Below are 24,679 nucleotides of genomic sequence, written 5' to 3'. Positions count from 1 at the left end.
GATAAAGAAAACAAGGGGTATCCCCCAAGGTTCAGCTGACGGAAGAACTAATGAATGTTGAACTTGTACCTGGAGATCCAGAAAAATTTACACGCATTGATTCTCATATGGAGGATGCGACATGCAAAGAAATAATTCAATGCTTACTTCACAACGCAAACATCTTTGCATGAACCCCCAAGACTTAGAAGGGATAGACCCTAATGTCATAACTCACCATCTCAATACAGATCCCATCATCAAGCCTGTGAAACAAAAGAAGAGACACTTTGGGCTGAAAAAGGATAAAATTATCCAAGTTGAAGTTGATTTATTGGTGGCGGGTCACATCGAAGAAATACAATTTCCCCAATGGTTATCTAACATTGTGTTAGTACCCAAGCTAGGAGAAAAATGGAGAATGTGCATTGACTTCAGGGATCTCAACAAGGCGTGCCCTAAGGATTTTTATCCTCTACCTCGAATCGATCAACTGTTGGACTCCACATCTGAATGTGGATTGTTAAGCATGATGGACACATCTCAAGGATATTATCAAATAATACTAGCTCCAGAAGACCACAAAATAGTCAGTTTCATCACATTTGCTGGAATACTTTGTTATGTGGCCTTGCCATTTGGCCTAAAGAATGCTGGAGGCACCTACCAACGTTTGGTAGATAAATATTTCGTCCACAGATTGTAAGGAATGTCGAGGTGTACGTAGATGATATGCTAGTGAAAAGTAGGAAGACCAAGGACCATGTTGCGAACTTGGAAGAGATATTCTTCGTTTTGAGAAACTATCGACTAAAGTTCAATCCTAGAAAGTGCGCCTTTGGAGTGAAAAGGGAATGCTTTCAAGGATTTATGTCAACAATAATTCATGTCAAGAACCCATGATAATAATGTTTTACTTATAAGAGAATAGTTGGAATGATGTTAACCTTAATGCATATATATACATATATATATATATATATATATTACACATTTACTCTTTATAAGTGATGCGTGGGATTTTATCACGGGTTCAATGTCCTTGGATCTTGCCGATTTCTTTCTTCAGAGATGCCTCATTTACCTTTCCTGTATATGTGTACTAAACATGGGTGTTACTACCCATATCATATCATGAAATATATTTATGTGAAAAGAAATGAATGAGAGGCGTATGAGAGCTTAAAATGAGAGTCCCCGGAGGTTCCCTTGATAATGGAGGCCTGCATGAATTTTGGCAAGGCATACTCTATGTTGTTTTTTTTCCTTGCCTCGAGAAATGTAATAAACCGTACCTTTCAAAGGGGTGCCATCAATAGGGAAGTGATGATTTGACTTTTGATTTCTGTAGGTGTAGACTTTTTAGAGGGAGTCCTTCAAGAGGACTTAATGGAAGATGTCCTTCAGGAGGACATTTTTAGAAGGAGCCCTTCAGGGGGACTTATTAGAGGATGTCCTTCAGGAGGATATTTTAGAGGGAGTCCTTCAAGAGGACTTGCTGGAAGGTTCTTTGAACGCGAAGCGGACACCCTTTTTCATGCGTAATATTTTTTGAGATTGTGTATGCTCCAGGGACGTGATAGTGGGCGTCCCTCAAGATCTTTTAGCTCATATGCTCCTCGTTCTATTACCTCTATGACTTTGAAGGGTCCTTCCCAAGTGGGGTCTAATTTTTCCACTGGTTTCAATGTGTCCACCCTTCTTAAACTAGATCCCCTACTTGGAAACTCCATATTTTTACTCCTCTGTTGTGGGCATTAATCATAGTGTTCTTGTATCTCCGCATGTGAATGAAACCTTTTTCTCTCAATTCTTCAATAAAATCTAGATTTTATTTTAACAACTCCATATTGTTTTCTTTAGAGAAATGCAAAATTTTGTGGGAGGGTACCCCCAATTCAACTGAAATGATTGCTTCGAGTCCATAAACCATGGTGAAGAGACTTTCTCCTGTAGATCCTCGGGGATTCGTGCCATATGCCTATAGGACACTAGTTAATTCTTTTGTCCAGTTTCCACTAACTCATTCTAATCGTCTCTCAATTCCTTGAATGAGGATTCGGTTGGTGACCTCCATTACCCATTGGCCTGGGGGTGTGCTACTGATGTGAATCTTTGTTCGATACGCAATCCTTTACACCAGTCTTGTATTTTATGGCCTTGGAACTGCAGACCATTGTTTGAGATTATTTCTCGTGGGAGCCCGAAGCGATAGATGATATTCTTCCATATAAACTTTATCACCTTCGTTTTTGTGATACGAGCGAGTAGCTCAACTTCCACCCACTTGGTAAAGTAGTCAATGGCTACTAAAAGGAATTTTCTTTGGCCATGACTAAGGGGAAGGATCCCCCAATATCTATCCCACATTGTGCGAAAGAACATGACGATAGCATGATTGTGAGGGGCCCGCAGGTTGATGTATGAGGGAGGAGTATTTCTGAAATTTATCACATTTGCTCACCAGCTGTCTCGGATCTTGTTTCATGGAAGGCCAGAAATATCCCGCCAGCAATGTTTTGTTGACGAGAATCCAAGTTCCCCCGAATGCGCTCCCAACAGCCGCTATGTATTTCTTTAAGAATATGCAACCCTTCTAGTTGGGACAGGCACCGGAGTAGAGGATGTATAAAAGATTTCTTGTAAAGGACCCCTTCTTGCAGTAGGAAGCGGGCAGCCCGAGTCCTAAGTCTTGCGGCATCCCATCTATTGTTTGGGAGGTGCCCCTCTTCAAGCCATCGGATAACAGGGGTCCTCCAATCTCCCAAGGAGGATATAGCTTGAATATGAATCAGAGCTCTTAGCTTGGGGAGGTACTGTATGGTAATTTGCCTCGTCCTACAATTTTCTAGAGCGCTAGCCAATTTGGAGAGACAGTCAGCTTTGACGTTTTCTTCCATTGGAATTTGGACAATTTGAAAACTTTCAAACCCCGTCTTCAATTATGCTATCTATTGTAGATATTGGATCTGATTTCTTCTTTGTCTTCGTATGAACCCTCCACTTGTTTGACTATTAGCCATGAATCTGAATACGCTATTAAGTGTCTCGTTCCTACTTCATGCATCATTCTGAGCCCCATTATGAGTGCTTCGTATTCGGCCTCATTGTTGGAGGCCCTAAATCCGAACTTGACAGTGAATTCTAGATCTTTTCCTTGGGTGAAGTGATGACTATGTCTGTACCACTGCCTTGAATCGTGGATGATCCATCTACATGCAATAGCCATTTTTCGGTTTGAGGGGTGCCTTTTTTCAGATGTCCCTGTTGTTTCAGAGACGAAGTCGGCTAAAGCTTACGCCGTGATGGTACTCGCTCAATTCTACCACCCATTTTACTAATCGTTCTGATGTATCTGGCTTACCCAGTGTTTGTTTCAGAGGCGGGTTAGTTTTTTTTCAATGGGATGCGAAAGGAAATATGGACGTAGCCTTCTAGCAGTGGTGATATTTTTTCTTTAGGGGTGTATCGCCCTTCCGCTCCATTAAGAACTTTGCTGACATAATAGATCGGCATTTGTTTCCCATTATCTTCATGAATGAGGACGGAGCTGACCGCTTGGGGTGGCTGATAGATACACATAGAAGGTATCCCCTGGAGATGGCTTCACCAGTAGAGAGAGTCCCCCATCGCTTGAGCTCTTCAAAAGTTTGTTGACATGAATTGTTCTAGTCGAAATGTTTCGCCTTTCGAAGGACTTTGAAAAGGGGTAGGCTTTTTTTTTTGGCCAACTTGGAGATAAAATAGCTAAGTGCTGCCACGCTCCTAGTTAGCTTTTGTACTTCATTAATATTGGAGGGTGCCATCATGCCCAAGATGGCCTTCATCTTGAGGGAGTTCACCTTGATTCATCTTTGGTGACCATGAATCCTTGAAAGCATCCCCTTTTCACTCCAAAGGCGTACTTTCTAGGATTGAGCTTTAGTTGATAGTTTCTCAAAACGGAGAATGTCTCTTCCAAGTTCGCAACATGGTCCTTGGTCTTCCTACTTTTCACTAGCATATCATCTACGTGCACATCGACATTCCTTACAATCTGTGGGCGGAATATTTGTCTACCAAACATTGGTAGGTGGCTCCAGCATTCTTTAGGCCAAATGGCATGGCCACATAACAAAATATTCCAGCAAATGTGATGAAACTGTCTCTTTTGTGGTCTTCTGGAGCTAGCATTATTTGATAATATTCTTGAGATGTGTCCATCATGCTTAACAATCCACATTTAAATGTGGAGTCCACTAGTTGATCGATTCGAGGTAGAGGATAAAAATCTTTAGGGAACGCCTCATTGAGATCCCTGAAGTCAATGCACATTCTCCATTTTTCTCCTAGCTTGGGTATTAACACAACGTTAGATAACCACTAGGAAAATCGTATTTCTTTGATGCGACCCGCCGCCAATAAATCAACTTCAGCTTGGATAATTTTATCTTTTTTCAGTCCAAAGTGTCTCTTCTTTTATTTCGCCGGCTTGATGTTGGGATCTGTATTGAGATGGTGAGTTATGACATTAGGGTTGATTCCTTCTAAATCTTGGGGGTCCATGCAAAGATGTTTGCGTTGTGAAGTAAGCATTGAATTATTTCTTTGCATGTCGCATCCTCCATATGAGAATCAATGCGTGTAAAGTTTTCTGGATCTCCAGGTACAAGTTCAACATTCATTAGTTCTTCCGTCAGCTGAACCTTGGGGGATACCCCTTGTTTTCTTTATCTTTCAGTGACCCCCTTCTCTCGCTTGCTTGGGGGGCGCCTCCTTGGGTATTTCGTCCCTATTTCTCTTTTGTCCTTTGCGTAAAACCTCCATGTAACACTTGCAAGATTTGAGGGGGTCTTGTTGTACTTCTCCTACACCTCCAAGTGTAGGGAACTTGATTTTCATGTGATAAATGGAGATCATGGTTTGAAAAGCGTTGAGGGTGAGCCTCCCCAAATTAACGTTGTATGCTGATGGGGTATCTACCACTAAGAATTTCAACAGGAAAGTCTTTCGAATGGCGCTAGTACCTAGGGTCAAGGGGAGTGAAATCATGCCCCTAGGATGGACAACCTCCCCACGAATCCGTACAGGAAAGTGTTCACTTTCTCCAAGGGGTGTCCCCTAACTGCATCTGATCGTAGGCTTTTCTGAACAATATGTCTGTAGAAGTTACCGAATCTAGAAATATACGTCCTACTTTGTAGTTGGCTAGCAGAGTCGTGATGACCAGTGCGTCTTTATGAGAGCTCTTAAGACCTGATCTTTCTACTCTTCCGAACTGGATAAGGAGGGCATCCTCCATCGCCCCAACATCCCATATCTCCTCTATAGTTATGTTGTGTGCTTCTCTAACCTGGACTTTTCTAGCATGATGCTAGTCGCCTCCATTTAGCCCACCTAAAATCATTCATATAACTCATTTACGGGGAGGTTCATTAATTTCAGTTTTTCCCCCAGAGGTATTTCTGTCTTCTTCATTTGGTAAAGACTCAAGACTGGAAATATTTGCTTCCTTCCCTTTGTTTATTTCTTGTTTACGGTATGGTTCTTTTTCTCTGGCTTTTTCCCAGCAGACGTACTCCTGCAGATATCTGTTTTGGATGAGCCCCTCAATATCATTCTTTAGATGTCGGCACTCTTCAGTAGTGTGGTCGTAATCAGTATGAAAACGGCAGAATTTTTTGGATTTAGGACGTTGGGATTGCTCTCTCTATGACCAGGGCATAGAAAGCCTTTTTCTTCGACTGCCATGAGGGCTTGGGTGATTGGTACCGTCAAGGGCGTGTAGAAGGCATTATCCTTTTGGAGCCTTTTTGTCCCGAAAATTAGTCTGAGGCTTCTTGAAGCGGGCTTCCTGAACTTCTTGCCTCTTCTCCCCATGACTCTCCTTCTTTTTAGCTTGGGCGTCCTCCGCATTGATATACTTGGTTGCATGGGCTAGGAGGGTGTTGAACTTGGACACACGTTTTTTAACCAGGGATTGAAGAAATCCCCATCTAGGAGTCCTTGTGAGAAAGCACTACCCTTCAACTCTTGAGTTGCAGAGGATACCTCCAAGACTGCCGTGTTGAATCCTGCAGATTACTCCCTCAATGGTTCATTGTCCTTTTGGCGTATGGCAAAAAGGCGGAGCTCCTTCTTTCAAAGCTCCCGGCTGCTAGTGAATTGGTGCAAGAAAAGAAACTGAAATTCTTGAAAACTTCCTAAAACTCCATTCGACAATTGGTTGAACCATTACTGTGCGGCCCTAGAGAAGGTGGTGACAAAAATGCGACACTTGATTCCATCCCTATACCTATGTAAAAGAGCCGCATCTCAAAACATGAGAGATGCTCTTGAAGGTCAGTCATCCCATCATACTCAGCAATAGTGGGGGTACCGCAATTCGTTGGGAGTTCGTCCACCATCACCGCTTCCGTGAAGGGGACACCCTGTTGCTTATCTTCAGAGGCCACTGCTATCTGGTGTTGTACATCTTGGAGAACCTTTTGGAGGCATTCCAATTGTGCCCCAACCATTATCTGAGGACCTCTAGGGGAGCTGTTGGAGGAGCCCTTGTCTCTCAATGGGTGGGGTCCTAGATGCTGGAATGTCTCCTTTCGGTAGGACTCCTTCTACTCCTTCTTAAGGGATGTCTGCTTCCACAGCGGGGACTGAGTGGGCAAGAGCCAGCACTGTCATCTGCTTCTAATTGTTGCTGCGACCACCTGTTGATTGCACCGAATAAAGTTGGGGAAAACTCTCCTAAGGTGGTGTCTGAGGAAGTGCTTTTGGACTGATTATGTTGGAATAGATGGCGGAAAGCCAATTAGATTGGATGTTTTGATAACCATTCAAGCAATTTTTATTAAAGTAATATTATCCTGATAAATATGATAAGTATCCATCTTTGATACACGTGTTTGTTGTGCTTACCAAATTACGTAAATATTGCTTTGACGTCACAACATATGCTCACAGACCACTTAATAACCCATGTAGTTGGATTGCGCACTGGATAGCGATTATGAAACCAACTTCTGAAGGTTGATCTGAAATGTTCCAAGTCGAGAACCTCAAGACTGGATATCGAGAGTCCTACTGAGACTTGCATTGAATATTGCATTCATTGGATGAGTGCCGCGTTTCATCGACGACAGACATTGGACGCTATGCAATTTCAGTAGGTTAGTTAACAAAGTGGTCAACTGACTGAACTGACTCGCCGGAATCGTCATATGAAAGCCTTGGAGGTTTGATCGGTGTGACTCGAATCCCCAGCTCTGATAGTACGGGAGTAGTTCTTAAACTTGAGGAATCACGATAATCACATGCATAAAATGACTGTATCCTAGATCTACGCGAGAGGTGTGACTTGCATTGAGTATCGCATTCATTGGATGAGTGTCGCGTTTCATCGACGACAGACGTTGGACGCTATGCAATTTCAATAGGTTAGTTGACAAAGTGGTCAACTAACTGAACTGACTCGCCGGAATCGTCATATAAAAGCCTTGGAGGTTTGGTCGGTGTGATTCGAATCCCCAGCTCTGATAGTACGGGAGTAGTTTTTAAACTTGAGGAATCACGATAATCACATGCATAAAATGACTGTATCCTAGATCTACGCGAGAGGTGTGACTTGCATTGAATATTGCATTCATTGGATGAGTGCCGAGTTTCATCGACGACAGACGTTGGATGCTATGCAATTTCAATAGGTTAGTTGACAAAGTTGTCAACTGACTGAACTGACTCGTCGGAATCGTCATATGAAAGTCTTAGAGGTTTGGTCGGTGTGACTCGAATCCCCAGCTCTGATAGTACGGGAGTAGTCCTTAAACTTGAGAAATCACGATAATCACATGCATAAAATGACTGTATCCTAGATTTACGCGAGAGGTGATTGTGTCGCAGATATGATCATAATAAGTCTTGTCCAGAGTAGTCGGAGTATATAGCGAGAACAGTGAGCTCCAAGAAGAGGATCTGTTCCCATGTCATTATGTGACAGAGGTACTTCTTATGCACTTGGAGATGCGTTCACGCTCTATGAATCTGTGGCCACAGTCGTTGATCAAATAGAAAAATATTAAATGATGAGTGAAATTAAAAATCTATGTAATTTTTTTGTATTAATATTTTTCTTCTAAATCCTAATGAACGGGAGTTAAGTGTAAAAAATGAATTCTTGAAGGGGGTATAAGTGAAATTTTGAAACTTCTTTTGAACAGATACAATTTTTTATTTTTAGATAGGGTCTAACCATAATTAACCCAAATATTGTAACAAAAATATGAATTAAAGAAAATAAGTCAGTAGAAAAAAAAAAAGAAAAAAAAAAGAGAAGAAGGAGAGAGGTCAGATGCGCTATATTGTCGCCACTGTTGAGAAGGCGAAGGAAGTGGAGAACCCAATCGCCACATCGAGCGCAGAATAGTTATCTTCACACCTCTCTGAATGCACCAGCCGGGAATCGAACCCGGGTCTGTACCGTGGCAGGGTACTATTCTACCACTAGACCACTGGTGCAGGTTTGTAATAAATAAACTCCTATATTTAATCTAACGCACCTTCTAAATGTTTTTGGGGTAAATATAAATTCTATAAGGTTTGCCATAATTATAAATACCTTTTTTCGTTTGAAAAATTATCAATATTTTTCTGATTTTAATGACCGTCCAATAAATAACCGAATCTATTAGCTCCCATGACATTTTCATATACTTTTTGTGGTAAATAACCAAATTTTCATTGTAAAAATATGAATTATAATTTTACTTATTTTTTAAAATTTTATAAATTAAGGGGATACTTTTTTTCACAATTTTTCATCCACATTTTCCAATTTTTATTCATAATTTTTTTAAAAATAAATAAACTAAGGTCAGATTTAAAACTTCCCAACTTTCATCCTAGAATGATATAATTTAATCAAACATTATGACCTATTAATAATTTTTTAAATAATAAAAGAATATTCATAATTATCTCAAATATCAGGAGAATTCATTGTAATTTACCCTATCTTTTGGAGTGCTATAGAAAAATAAAGGCAGTATCATCGATGCGTAATTATTTTTGATGGTTTTTTGTTAACTTTCCTCTCCCTAATATCTTCTTTTTATCAATAATTTCTCCTAAATTTAATATGTATAAAATTTATTTTCTTTTTGAGAGAATATAACTAATTATTTCGTATATACTTTATTGAATAATAAAACTTGTGCAAAAATTTTATTTTAAATAAATTTAAAAAATTATGTGTGTGCCACAAATTACTAATTTATCTACAATAAACTTAGATTCAATCAATTGTATCGTGTGACAAGTTTGTGAACAAAATGGGAAAAGGATAAATAGTGATTATGTTATGTATTACTAATAAGTTTTACATTCATCTTTTTTTGGCACATGAAATGCACGTGACACTTTTTAATATATTAATAAGTTCTATATTTACATTTCAATACATTTTTAAAAAAATTCACAATTTCCACAAGTCAGAAGTCAAAACTGCAAAAAGTTTCTGGAAAGAGTAATTCCACCTACTTTACAAACATAATTCCACCATGAATATGATGAACAAGTTGACACCTCCCACAATTTCGACAACGGTCCCATTCGTATACTTCAAATACACGAACTTTGTAAGTCTGAGCTTATGGTTTGTGTATGTTGTCCATCTCCTTCTTGGTGGAAGCATTCTGGGCGAAGCGATATCCTGTGAGATTTCATTCCAAAGTTCTTTCTTAGAAATTGATGATGGTACATAAATTCATTATCAGGAAATAAGGAAAAGAAAAAAGATAGAGTGTGCTCGTTTTAAACCATATGAAATAGTGATACCAGTAATTTTATCAGAAGTACTAATGTAGGAGAATTATTCTATCTCTGGCGAGCTCATGGCTTGTTCACACGAAGGCAGTTTGCACATACGAACTAATTAGTATAAAACTAAAACATAAACTTTTGAAAATTTTAAACATCTTAAATGCAGTTCCTCAAACAAAAAGTGATAGACCTAAAGGTATCATATGCTAACACACAAGCAAGAAAATCATTTTTGAATTGGACTTATTATAATTCTCCAAGTCCTTGCCGTTTCACTCTTGCTTTTGAGCCCTTACCCTTCCCTTTGATGGGTTGTACAGAATAATTTAACATCTCAAAGCTATATCGTCTTAAATTTAGCTAGGATAGATGATATGTATTGCAAAATAAAACATACTTGTAAAGCACAAAAACAGCAAGGATAGAGCACATATATTTAAAATGAATATAAACCAAGCCAGATTAATTGCTTATAATTTTCTCTAGGAATGAACATAAATGGTGAATTGCTGTAAGGACTTGCCAACACTGATGTTGGTTTTTCTTTGTGCAATCAATAGCTGAGGGAACTGAACCAAAATAAGTTCATGTAGAAAAGATCAAACTTGAGATCCCATCAGTCTTATGTGCCCAGCTTCAATCAAATCAGTCTTCACAGAACTTTTGGCAAAAGAAGAAAATTTTAGTGCTGTTGCAAGCTAAATAGTTATGCAACGCCACAGGCTAGAGAAATTTCAAACTACATGACATGATGCAGATCATAGATGTAGAAGATTTGGTAGAAATTTAAATTACGTAATGCAACTGCACAAGATGAGCCATAATATTCCTTAAACTTGGTCACTAATTTAATCAACCTTCAGAGAAGAAACTAAAACCATAGTCAGTTCTATGATAATGTCTAAACTTATAGAATACCTCAACTTTGAGCAGGAGCTTTAGCCTCAGTAGTTGCACTCTCCGGCACCCCAGAGCTATCATTTTGAGTCTGTAATGCATGATAAGCCCCTGGAAACAGATCGAGAAGTTGCACATAATTTTTTTAATAAAAGGTATAATAAATCCACTCAGAAATCTAGAAAATATTAACTTCCTAATCATGACCCGTCATGATAAAATTTTCAGCAGAGAAAACACATGTATAACATCTAAATTATGACCCTAATCTGGAATGAATCCTCAAGAAACCAAGGGAAAGCATCATGAAACCTGCTGCAGGAGTACTGCTTGTGTCATGGGTGGTAGAACGGGCTCGCTTTGCAATGTATTTCTCATCCAATGGTACTGGGGGCTGAAACGAGAATTGCGAGATGTTGACACCTTCGCATAGATGCGGATGCTCATTAATGTACCTGAAATAGAAAGCACCAGATATCCCAGCCCGCAATTATTATAAAAAAAAGAAGCACTAGACTCCAAGATATCAATACTCTTAATAGTTATTTTTTTGTGCATTTCAAGTGCAAAGCAGAAAAAAGCTAAGTCGTTCCTCAGAATTCTGCACATTTACCTGCTAAGTTCGACCATAGAACGTAATCTTTTGTTAGATGGGGTGACATAATACCTGTTAAGACACATGGCAAACATCACTCAAAATCTTTACTCCCATTTTCTCAAAGAAGGGAAAGTAAAATGTGATAGGCTACATACACATCAGCGAATTTTGTGCCGCCTTCAGCTCTGATTCGTAAAATACGTTGCCAGCCTGGAGGAGTTTGGGGAATTCTCGGCTTGTCCATAGCCCAAAGGAAACTGTCATCCTGCTTAACATCTGATTCTTCATTGCAAGAGACATTAGGTCGCCACGCACGTGCTGTATCGCATAGGAAAGATCGTTCTACGATCCTTTCCCGTATCTCCTCATACTTTTCCTTTGTTGGGATGAGCCTCCATTTTGAACATTTGGCGCACTTGACAGTATATAACTTTACAGATTCCCAGACCCTTTTTGCTCCTATAGCTTGTTCTTGTTCCATTGCTCTAAAGAACTGAGATTATCAACTGGAAGTCATTGCTTAATGCCACTAATATTTTTGCACTTTGTCTAACTATATGCCCAGAACAATCAATTCGAAGCAAACATTGTACTAAAATCTAAAACAGAAAGTTAAATTAATGTAGAATCCCACAAGAAAGAATCTCACACCACAAAAAATCATGACAAAGTAACAATTCTAAGTTGATTTTCAACAAACACCAATTTCCATCAAGAACAGAAAAGAAAAAATGGAAGTCATTACACACCAACATATCAACAATGCAGAGAATAGAAAATTTTCCTATTAAATTGCACACCAAAACTTTATAACAGATTAAACTGAATATTCTGAATCCAACTTAGGTACATAAATAGAACGAAGTAATTCAAAAGGATACCTAGTTATTTCAATTCTGGACACTTCTCAGAAATAGGATCAAGACATCGACATAATCATAAATACAAAATGCTTTACTGCAAAGCATAAAAGCGAAGTCAAGACACATGAAACGGTATAAACTGAACGCCTGGAGAACTAGAAGATGACACTTCATAATTTGTGAACAACACTGAATACAAAGCACTTATTTGTTCAAGATACATAAAGAAAATGCAAAGCAGCAGCTTGGTACTGCTGGTGCTAACTGAACCTTAAACAAAACACTAATCATGTAACAAATGGACATAGACATAGATCCTTGACTAGACACAGCAACAAGAGGCACTGTTGCATGTTACGTGATATATATAGGCAGTCATTATCTTCAGCGCTTAATCTGTGTAGATGTCCCCTATCTGTAGACAGTTAATATAAAGCAATTAAATCATGCTTTAAAGAAACTGTAAATCACATTTTTATGCTCATCAAATAAAGAACACATGAAAACCAATAGCCTTCACATCGAACCGGGCTCTAATACCATTTTAAGGGAACAAGCAGATCGGCCTAGGAAAGCGCTAGCCGAGGGGAGTGAGAAAATAATAAAATAGTGTAAAAATTAAACATAAATTAGTCGAACCAAGGGGTGTATCCTTGGTGTTCTTGAGCGTTCGATGTAGTATGAAAAAGAAAATAAAATATTCATACGAGGGTTATAAAACGAATGAGATGCATAAATAAAATCGAGATTTCCTCTTTCGCTTTCGTTTTAATCGGCAAATATGTTCACTTCAAAGTCCCAAAGTAGGAACGTACCGTTGGGTACTTTTCATACTATTATGATCAATATACCTATCGTGAAATATTAGATTTCATATATGCAGATGCCTAGTTTGCCTCCCACCCTCCCCCTCCATCTCCTTCTGTAGATAACTAAATTGACCAAAACATGCCCTATTCTAAAGATAAAATTAAGCCTGATCTAAACCTATCAAGATAGTTTCACACTCAAATGCCTGTTAATACAATCTTCATCATAAATTCACACAATCGCAGGCCCGCGAAACGCAAATCGCAACATTTCAAAAGTAAAACGTATATCACATGCAACATAAAACCTTGTCTATATGCGCATGAGATAGAAATTGCCTCCTTACACAGAGAGAGCAATCAGAGTGAACATATGTACAAAGATGTAGGGAAAGGGAAAGTACTTGCATTCAAAATTAAATAACTCATTTCTGAACTATCTCAACCCACAGCAAGTTTCTTATGTTGAAGACACTAAAAAACAATATTCCTCTTTTCCCCCTAATTTTTTATCTATTCTTTTCTTTATTATATACTGATCTATTTATTCATTGTTTTTTGATTATTTAATGACATGCAACTGAAACCGATGATTTGAATCCACTGGAAAAACATAAAACTCCTGTGAACCGTATAATCCTAGACATGCATGTTTCATTATTTAATCACTTAATGTTTATATGAGTGTGGGTTTTGTCCGAGCGAGATGCATCTTACAAATAAATCAAACAGATCAGAAAATTCGTCAAGAAAACTTAAACATGAAACCTCAATTCGCCAAAAAAATCGCACAGTCACCTCAAGAAACACAGATACAATGTACAAAACAAATCAAAATTAATCAGCGACATAAACACCTGGAAACAGAACAAGTTCAGAGATTAAACCTCAATCTATAATCACCAAGAATCGTTGATCTGCACGTCTCGGCCCCCTGAATAGGCGAAGACTTCTGTCGCTGGTGCTAGACTGTGTCTGAGTGTGTGTGTGTCTAAGTGTGTGTGTCTCTAAGTGTGTTAGGGGGGTGGCGGAGGTTGTGTGTGTGAGTTGACGAAGCCGATGACGAGAGCATTGAACTGTTAGAAGTGATGACGAGAATATAAAGTGTGATATTTACGTTACCATAAATTTAATTTTGGATTTTGTTTATTATTATTTTATTATTATAATATGCAATTTATCATATCATTCAATATATTCAAATTTAAAAATTAATTTAATATACTGATAATTCAAATTAATGAATTACAAATTATTTTGATTAAGGGTAATAACACCGCTCTCCCCTTTCCTGTGACTTAAGAAATTACATCTGAAACCCCTAACATTATTTTGTCTAATAAATAGATACCCCATCATATATATTAGTGTATGAAGATGTATAAGAATATATTACTTAGAAAAAGATTTATTTGGCGTTTAATAGGTTAGTAATAAGTCAATTTAGGGTAAACATAAATTTGCATTCAACTTTTTTATGAATATCAACAAATTCGATGAATTTTGACAATCGGGGGGGTTCGGTCAATTTGTTAAATAGAAACAAATACTAGGGGTATTAGATGTAATTTTTTAAATTACAAAAAACTTATATGTAATTATACAAAATTTTAAAGAAGGACACTATGCACGTACTTAATTGTATTAATTGAGTAAGACCTCTTTGGTTCAAATTTTGTTTATTTAGTGTCTGTTTATTTGAAGAGTTTTTTCCGCTTTTTCATTTTTATTGGATAATAATAATAGTTGGAGATATAATATTTGATACCATAAAAATATGATGAATATAAAAAAAATAACTAGTAGTATGATCCGAATAAAATGATATGAATTTTTAAATAAAATATTATTATTAATTTATATATACGAAAAAGACAATATATAACATATGATCCATAATTTTGCTTGTCGCTAGGCTTTGTTTAACAATACCAAGAGGTAGGGGTGGCAACAAGGTGGGGTTGGATGGATTCGCGACCTACTCCGCTTTGATTTTTTTATGCCCCGTCCTGCTCGGATACAAAACACGTCGGGTAGATCTAATTCGGTGGGCTCGATTATTTTATTTATCCTATAAATATGAAAAAGAAATTCAACATATTAGTTACAAATAAAATTATTTATTTTGTATTCAAGTCAAAAAAATAAATTTTCAAGTACAAATTAAATTATTCTTAACAAAACAACCCAAACAATTATTATTATCTCAAAATTGTTCTTAACAAAACAATTCAAATCATAGGTTTATTTATTATTTTTTAACTATTATTATTATTATAAAGGCAAACAGAATATATCTAGCTGCTTAGATAGATGTTTTTTTTTATCCTTTATACACACAATTTATTACATCATTTGATACATTCAGATATTAAAAATGGATTGACTACAAATTATAAGCAAAAAAGTTCTCCCCGACTCGGAGTTTTTGTTCTCTCTATCTTTGAGAGTACTTTGGTGTCTATCGGCATATCATATTAGCTCTGGTGAGGTTTGAACTGTTCCTTCCCAGTGATTACGACGGCACTGAAGTCTATCTTGGGGATGTGGCAGGTTTGATTAGTGGTGTTAGTGCATTAATGGTATTCAGATCATAGTACGCTTTGGTGTGTTGGTTTCGTGGGTTTATTCCTATTTTATTATTCTCGCCTTTTGTGTTTTGGTTTCCATTACTCTTCTTTTTTCTTTTTTTCTTTTCCTGCTTCTTGCTCTTATATCTATGTTATCCTTTGTATGTTTTTTATGGCAGGGTCTTCCATCTGTCTTGTTGTTCTGCTTGGTTTTGGACGTAGCTTTTCGTTTGCATCTCAGTCGTGCTTGTGTCCCCTTTGGGACTGCTTCGATTTACTATCGGGGTATGGAGGCTTTATGTCAAAGGTTGGGTAGGAAATTGATACTCTCAGAGAGGGAGGGTTGGGGGTCATGGTTCCTGATGGACTTTGGGAGGCTGATTCAAAATCTCACCTCTTGTTTTTGGTTGGAAGACTGTTATCATCTAAGTAGCCGAGATCAAATGAAAATCTAATGAACGTGGACCTCAACTGGTGCGATTTCTTTATGCACGTGCATGATCTGATGGGAAGAAGAAGCCCTTTCGCAATACACCTGTTAAGCACTAAGTACTGATTTAATATTTCGATGCATCTAGCATAAGACAGGTTGAATGAATTCCATGAAGTAATCCGTGTGTCTATCTCTACAATAGTGGCTTGCAATCATTTATTGTGAGCCTCGAAAAAACCATTGGAAGACCAAGATAATTAACTGGGAGAACTCCTTCCTGATACTCCTCTATGTCCAAGAGTCTTCATTTAAGTGGGGTGGCTGACTTAGACACAATAAGGTGACTCTTGGTGGGATTAATTTACAATCCATAAAGTCTAGCAAAATGTTCCAGTATTTCCTTGAAAAGTCGGATAGAACTCTCTTTGGCCTTATAGAATAGTAGAAGATCGTCGGCAAAGTACAGTTCAGTAATAGCGAGCTCCTTACACCTCCCGTGAAACGAGAAAGATAGATTATTATGAGTTTTGAAGTTGATAGTAAGATGTAGCATTTTCATAAGCAAGATAAAAAGATATGGCGACAGCGGATTGCCGTGCCGAACTCTAGCAACTATAAAGAAGCCATGAGTCCCGCCATTGAGGTTGATGGAGTATGTTAAGGAAGTGACACATTCCATTATCCAATTAATAAACTGTGGAGGGAAGTTGAGTAGTCTTAATGTTGCATGTAGAAATCCCAAACCATCAAATCGAAAGCCTTGTGGAGATCAATTTTAAGACCACATCTAGGTGGTACTGCATTTTGATTGTAACCATGGAAAAGTTCCTGTGCAAGTAGGATGTTAGTACTAATTCTTCTGTCGGGACGAAAGCATTATGCTTATTTGATACCAAATTAGGCATCAGAACTTTCATGTGGTTAACTAGGATCTTGTTGATTGCCTTGTAAAGGACATTGCACCACGCAATAGGTCAGAAATCACTTACTCTTTGGGGCTGTTGAACTTTAGGCACAAGCATTAAGAGAGTAACATTAAACTGCTTCAATAGTTTGCCATGCACAAATAAATCTTAAATGGCTAGAGATACCTCTGGCGCACCAATGTTCGAGCCTCCTTAAGAAAAGCAAACGTGTATCCATCTAGACTTGGGGACTTATAAGCTTCTATGCTGAAAATAGCCTCCTTTATTTCATAATCAAGGACTGGAGCAGTAAGGAGAGTACCCTCCTCTTAAGTGATGATGTGTGAAGCATGGGTTGATAACCAAGATAGATTAATACTCCTATTACTCCGGTCACCTCCCAATAATTGCTTGAAATATGTTACAAATTCTTATATGACCAAGTCTTGATCAATCAAATTATCTCCACTGTCAGTTGAGATTTGACATCTCTATTAACAGCACGACGAGCTTTAATTTTCCTAAAAAAAAAACCTGGTCCAAAGGTCACCTTCCTTAAGCCATGATATCTTGCCCCGTTGTTGTAACATGCTTCGTTCTTGATTGACTTCCTTATAATACACCAAATGACAGCATCTTTCCAAATTAGTAAACAGGGGCAATGTGGATTATGAGATAACAATTGCTACGCTTGGGCAAGGAAGTTGGCAGCATAAAGGGTGTTACTAGCAAGGTCGCCTTTCTCCCTTCTAAAGCGTTTGGAAGAAGACTTGAGGGGCTTCAGTTTCTTGGCCACAGAAAACATGGGAGAGCCATGTATTCTGTGTTTCCATATTGTTTCCACTGTGTTAAAAAATCCAGGAGATGTTGTCAAGTAGTTGTCAAAGCGAAAAACTGATCTATGGCATAAGTGACAATCACTAGCATCCAGTATGAGTGGGGAGTGGTCAGAGGTTCATGGCGTGCTACATATATACCGACTATCAGGCCATGTATCAAGCTAAGATTCATTGACCATGACCTTGTCAAGCCGCTTCCAAAGGCGGCGGTACCAGTACTGCAATTGTGCCAAGAGAAGTAAGCACCAGTCATTGGCAAAGTGAATAACCAAGCTTCATTAACAGCCTCTTGAAACACTTCCATGGCTAGGACAGAATCTAAGTTTAGACCTCTGATTTCACTAGAGTCTAACATGGCATTAAAGTCCCCAAATATTAACCAATTGGAGTCCCTCACTTCCTCCGAGAGTCTATATAGAATACTACATAGCTCCCTCCGTGCAATGTTGTTTTTAGCACCATACACAACATATATCAAAAGGGTTATGTGCATAAATTTGTTGGTGACTCTATAGTGAATTAGTTGTTCATAAACTTCCAAAAAGTCCACCACGACATCCACCTCAGATCATTCTAGCCAAATTTGGGCCCCTACTGTAGTGTAATCGCAGAACCATTTCCAACCTAGTTTCACAGAGTTTTGGATGCAAGTTGCATTAGCAAGAGCAACTCGAGTTTCCAGAATATCACAAAAAACAAGTCGAAATTCAGTCATAAGATTATTAACCACCGGTTGATGGTCCCTAAGGTTCAGACCCCAAACATTCCAAACAGCAGCTTTGATCATGGGCAATAAAAATGCGGGTTGCTAATAGGGCCCATTTGGAGGTTATCTTCACAATTTTCTTCTTCCAAGGGTAAGTGCTGAAAAAGGTTGAACAACACAAGTTCTTTGCCTGTTTCTTGAAGGATATGAGTCATATGAGTGCAAGAGGGATTGAGAGAAATATTAGGCGGAACATACACATTAAGTACATTCTCAAAGGTTGAGGAGACTTTCATCTGATGCGTCAGATTGTCTGGGAGCGACGACTTGAGCAGGAGGTAAGTCCTCAACTGGTGTAGCTTGGGTTGACTCCACATTTGATTCGTCAACAAGGTTAACAGGAGAAGTGGACATAGCTTTCCTCAAGAAAACAATATTGGCTTCTTGGTTGGGACTTGAAGCGAAGGGCATTTTGCTTGAGCATGCCCATTAGAGCAACAGTGAGTACATTTGTGTGGTATCCACGCATATTTGACCTCTATCCTATAAGGAGTAGAACCCTCTCGATGCAGATTCAGAGCTATTACCACCAAGCACTTAGGCAATGTTGAATTATAATCAAGCATAACACAAATGTGAGCATATTCAAGTCTACCACACGTTTGAGTTATAGTATTTTGGTACAAAAGCTTACCGACACCGCTAACCACTACACTTAGTCCTTCATCCGACCATAATTCAACTGCCAAGTGCTTCAATTTTATCCAAATAAGAACCTGCATGTGAGCATGTTCATTGAGGGACATACCAGGCTCCCATCCATGCATGACAATAAGCTAGCTTTGGAAGAGCCAAGGTTCACCCTTGATGGCCTTTTCCATGGTTGTTATCGATTTAAACTGAATGAAATAAAAATTCTAGTTGTCCCCTTAAAGAGCAAACGGAAAGCCATGTGAAACGTGCAAAAGCCTCCAAGTGGTGAAAATCAAGTTGTTTCCTAAGGAAATAACCAACTGTCATTGTCTCCCAACGTTGTGATCCAGCTTGAACCATAGATTTGGAAGGAGTGACTATGGTCTCATCACCTTGTTTCTCTGGAGGAATATAATGTAGAGTGTAGATTTGTGAAATTTTTGTGCAAACTTATCTACAACAATAGTAGGGCATTGAAGCTTAACCCGATCAACATAGACGTTCTTGTTAATAGAAGGTTGATGCGGTGCATGAGGAAGTGGGATGTCCTGTGAATTAGTACCGATCTTACTTGGAATTGCAAATCCCAAAAATAAAATATACACCATTGATTTATTAATTAAATTTGGATTTTAAATTCAAATAAGATCCAATATTCTTAAATAAGGTTATGAAAATAATTTAATAATAAATTTTTTGTAAAAAAAAATTGTGTGAAGTACATGAAATCATATGAGAGAATAAATTGCTCTATTTTAAAAAGAGCAAAAAATGCATCCCGCCCCTAAGTTATTTGAAAGTGTTAATTTACTCTCATATGGAATTTTTTTTTTCAATTTACCATTTTCTGGTTTTTTTTTTCTTTTAAAAAAGAGCAAAATACCCCATTAAAGCATGACGTCCGTGCAACAGGTGCAATTTTGATTAAATTTTACCTATAATATGGTACTTATATCCCCAAATGTGAGTCGTTAAATCATATTATATATATATATATATATATATATATATATATATTAATGATTGAAATTTAATAAACAAATCAATGACTTAGATATTTTCTTATTTAGATCAATGGTTCATATTTATTTCAATTAGATCGATGGTTTAGATTTACACAAATTATAAAAATAAATTATAAAGTATATATACAATATGTACATAAATAGTAAAAAAAATAAAAATATAAAAATAATTTTTTACAAAAAAAAATTATAATTATATATCTAGAAATATATATGTAATATATACATATAATATTAATAAAAAAAATAGAGGGGGAAGGGGGCAGACCACGACAATGGGGTAAGGGAGGGGAGAGGGAAGGCGCAACCATGGAGAAGGGAAGGGGGCTAGGGGAAGGAAAGGGGAGGGACGACATCCACGGGGGGCGGGGGGGGGGGGGGGGGGTGGAGCGGTTTTTTGGGGGAAGAGAAGGGGCGACAAGCGGAGGGAAGGGAGAGGGTAGTGACAATAGTATGATGGGATGGGGGCGACCGGCTAGGATCCAGGGAGGGGAAGGATTGGGGTATACATACAAATATATATATATATATATAATATCATAAATATATATCCTACATATATTTTAAAAATATATTTAAAATATTTCTAATAAATTACATATGTAAATTGAATCTGGACCATTGAATTTTAAAGTTAAGATATCAACCGTTAATTTACGTAAACTATGAATGAAATATAATTATTGATTTTGTGTTAGATACGATCCAACAGTTGTAAAATAAAAATATAAATAATTTTTTTTTTTTAAAAAAAGAGAATGATCTCGTGTATTATACCACTTGCGTGAAGGAGGCATTTTGCTCTTTCTTTAAAACACAGGAGGATAAATTGAGATTTTTTTTCTTGCATAAGGGGGCTTTTTGCTACTTTCAAATAACGTAGGGGGTAAATTTCACTTTGCCCATTTTAAAAAAGATAGGAAAGCAGTTTATTATTATTATTATTATTATTATTATTATATTTATAAGAAAAATTATTGTTCATTTATAACATAATGAAAGATAAATTAGACTAAACCCCTTGTGCTATGTGTGCATCTTAGTAATTCTAAATTATATTTGAATCTTGAATTTGATAATAATATGTTTGTCAATGTTTTCTTCATTAAATCCTAGCTTCGGTGGATACACCACTGACGATGACCCATAAATGAAAGCGACATCCTTCATCAAGTTTTGTAAGGAAGTGTTTACTTGATGGGATAGGATATACCTACGTGAGATTGATTTGGGACAACAAAGTGGATTGTCCCAAATGGGACAGACTATACATATGTTTACTAGGGCATACACAATCCATAATTTATCCGCCCAAACGTGTTTACATTTCGGATTAATTGGGATCATTTAACTGTGAAATTACTTTCTTGTACCCTTAAATTTGAAATTTCACCTTACCTACCCTCAGAGACTTGTGTCACTACTCCCACCAGAGTGAGAGCCTCACAGTGATGAGCAAAGCAAACAGAAAATCAATAATGATACAAGATTACGATATACATTTGAGAAGATAAGCTAGGCATCTAATTACGTTTCTTGATCTCCCCTTAGTCAATTAACTTTTCGTTTTTTGTATGACGACTGACAGATTGCATCTCCTTTTCATCCTAAAGCTAGATAAAAAAATGGAGATGATGTGTTGTTATTGAATGAATTAATGGCAACGAGGATCGAGATTGCACAAGATAAGAACTAGATCATATATATATATATATAATCAAGAAAGACAGAGTACAACACCATGTATTGCATTCACAATGATTGTATGTAAGTATGTATATGATGATGCAAGAAAATGGAATAGAAGAAGAAAAAATCTCCTATCTCTCTCTCTTTTGTCCCTGCATTCAAAGAGAAATAGCAGACAGGTAAACTTCTGATTTTCCTGAACCATTAACTCTCTCTCCCACCACCCATTTCAGCTTCTTGTATCTGAACCTTTCAATTAACCGTGTTAAAGCCCTTTTCTTGTCATCGGTCGAACAATAGAAGTTGTCCAACCAAAGCAATCCACCAGCCCTCAATATACGATCGATATCAAACATTAAGAACTCCAATTTCTCAGACTGTCGGTTTTAATCCCCTCTCAATCATCTCTTCAAGGAACAATCTCGCCTTCACAAAGCACCAATCAGCACTCCAAACACGTTTGGACGACACCCCAATGTCTGAACATGCTTAAGCGCATTGAAAATCGAGGAACACACTTTGTGGGGCTTCTGGGTTCTCCTCAAAATCTCGATCAGGCCTTCTATCAAACACCTGGCCTTCATATACAACTTCACCTCGGTTAAAAGATGAACGATGGCTGAATGGAGTTTTAAAGTTTTCGTAGGGTTCACATTTCTTGAAGCTGAATTGAAAATCCTCAACGCCTGTTGTGGGGTTAGGGGGTTGAGTATTGCAGTAGCCATATTTGAAAGATGTGGAGATGAAGGTGTAAGTGGGGCTTAACACGATTGAGAATATTATTTGACGCAACTAAAGGGGTAAATTAGGGAAAGAAGAATGAAGGAGTCTTCCAAGCTGAATGGCATAATTAAATCCCACCCTTGGAGGCCGGATTTTAATCCAGCAAATATTGCAGCATAGTATCGGGTTTTGGTAAAAGTACCGGGCCATGCAAAAATTCTGTAAACAAACCATTAGTATAGATAAGGCTAGATATCCATGCTAATACTACCTAGTAAACACGGCCTAAGTAGATCTTATTGATCTTTCCTGCTTATTCAATATTTTATTATATGGCACAGATTAATAGGGTATTTGACTAAGTTTTTGAAAATATTTTATAAATTAAGGGTGTTTGGATAAAATAAGATTTTGGATCTTATTCTAAATTATGTTGGATTGTTTTAGACCCTAAAGTGTTTGGACAAAATAAGATGTAAAAACATCTTATAAGGTATTAGGATGTTTGACATAATAAGGTTTTTAATTGCTAAAATGACTAAAATTGACATGATACCATTAGAATCAAATTAGTTATTATTTCTTGAAACATTTTGTTTTGAAAAAAATTAAAATGCGTTTATGGATAGTACACATTAGTTCATTCCATATAAAAATTTAATAGATAATTCTTTAACAATAAGAGAAATGACAAATTATCACCTAAACTTTTAAATAAAAATAATATATATAAATACATTCAATCTAGACAAATATTAATATAGATACGTAATTGGTATTTTCTTTGTTAATGCAATGATTATTTCTAGTCTTATAATTTATATGTCTTGAAATTTTCAGTAGATATAATCTCAATACCAATCTTATTTTTATTTAACTATAATAATTTATTATTAAATAATGAAGTATTTTCTTTGTTTCAAATGTTAGAAAAATTAAATAGCAAAACAAGTTCTTTAAATCCTAGTGTGTAAGTGTGTGTTAGAAGAGAGAGACAGAGAGAGAGAGAGAGACAGAGAGAGAGAAAGAGAGAGAGTGTACGAATGGGGATAGTCTTATGACATTTTAATTTTATATAACGTAGAACATATTATAAAAAGTTTGAAAAAGTTAATGTTTTTTTAAAAGAGCTTATAAGATTCAAAATATCTTATTTTGAGATCTTATAAGCTCTTTTAAAAAAAATTATCGAACAAATATTTAGAGCTTATAAGCTCTCAAACATCTTGTAAGATATCTTGAAGAGCTCATAAGCTTAGCCAAACATCCTCTATTATGCGAGTCGATTTCACCTGATGAATATAATTGTGACAAACATATAAGAGCAAAATCAATATGATATGTGATGTGATGGGAATTTAGTAACTCAAGCTGAATAGTTTTCATTTTCCTTTTTTTGTCCTGCCCTTCATTTATGATGCCCACTGAGTACATATAAGGATCACTCTCGGAGCTCTTGTAGTGCACCTTATCTATCTTGGGACTCGTATTTGAGATTTCATTAGATTCTCCCAAATCTTTGATAGATTTGCTCGTAGGCTCTTTTCTAACATAGGAAGGGGACGCCTCGTATATCTTCATGATTGAGGGCAGTGATCGGGCTCGAATGATGTGACCTTGATCTGCGATCTCGGTCGTGCCACGTCGTTGTCCCAAATCCTTAATAATTCCTGAGGATCAGAAAACACGTCAAGCTAGTCGGATTCGTCCCCGACAAAAACACTCTGACGCTCAAGTCAGCTCCTGGTCGAGATATATGAATGCGAGTTAAAATAAGCTAGGTATGTTGATAAAAATGAAGTTATCTTTAACCGGTTAGACACGGTGTACTTATAGGACTAGAGTCGATTATGAGGAGCTGCCACGTGTCGCAATCAAGGACTGCAGTCCTCCAATCAGACGGTTCGTCACTAACCAAGCGTTTGGATCGCGTGGGGAGTGGAAATCTGCGATCCTGTTCGTAGATCATGCACGCGGATTTCCATTTTCCCGCGTAATTTTGGCTAGAGGCGGATTGGCATGAATGTCCTTTTTACCCTTAATGAAGGGTATTTTGGTCTTTTAATAATTTATCCCTCATCATTACTCCCCCACTTCTTTATGTTATTAATTACATCGAAGAAGTCGAAAGGTCTACTTCAAATTGCAGGGGCGATTG

The 24,679-nt window shown here is 37.3% G+C and overlaps 1 protein-coding gene and 1 non-coding gene across 2 annotated transcripts; both read right to left on the bottom strand.

The window, feature by feature from the left end:
• Positions 1-8,398: 8,398 nt before the first annotated feature.
• Positions 8,399-8,469, bottom strand: TRNAG-GCC (transfer RNA glycine (anticodon GCC)). Its single transcript has one exon. It is a non-coding gene; the product is annotated as a tRNA-Gly (tRNA).
• An 888-nt stretch (positions 8,470-9,357) lies between these two features.
• LOC105162295 (methyl-CpG-binding domain-containing protein 2) lies at positions 9,358-14,015 on the bottom strand. The gene is made up of 6 exons (XM_011080299.3): positions 13,826-14,015; positions 11,422-11,759; positions 11,282-11,335; positions 10,981-11,123; positions 10,690-10,779; positions 9,358-9,661 (listed from the first exon to the last, which is right to left on the bottom strand). The coding sequence occupies exons 2-5, from the start codon at positions 11,745-11,747 to the stop codon at positions 10,691-10,693; spliced, it is 612 nt and encodes a 203-aa protein (XP_011078601.2). The 5' UTR covers positions 11,748-11,759; positions 13,826-14,015; the 3' UTR covers positions 9,358-9,661; position 10,690.
• Between the last annotated feature and the right edge of the window lie 10,664 nt (positions 14,016-24,679).

Source organism: Sesamum indicum, linkage group LG5 (assembly GCF_026168435.1).
Source record: "Sesamum indicum cultivar Baizhima isolate 11 linkage group LG5, ASM2616843v1, whole genome shotgun sequence".
NCBI lineage: Eukaryota > Viridiplantae > Streptophyta > Magnoliopsida > Lamiales > Pedaliaceae > Sesamum > Sesamum indicum.
Note: the sequence above shows the minus strand (reverse complement) of the source record. Positions and strands in the feature narration are given on the sequence as shown.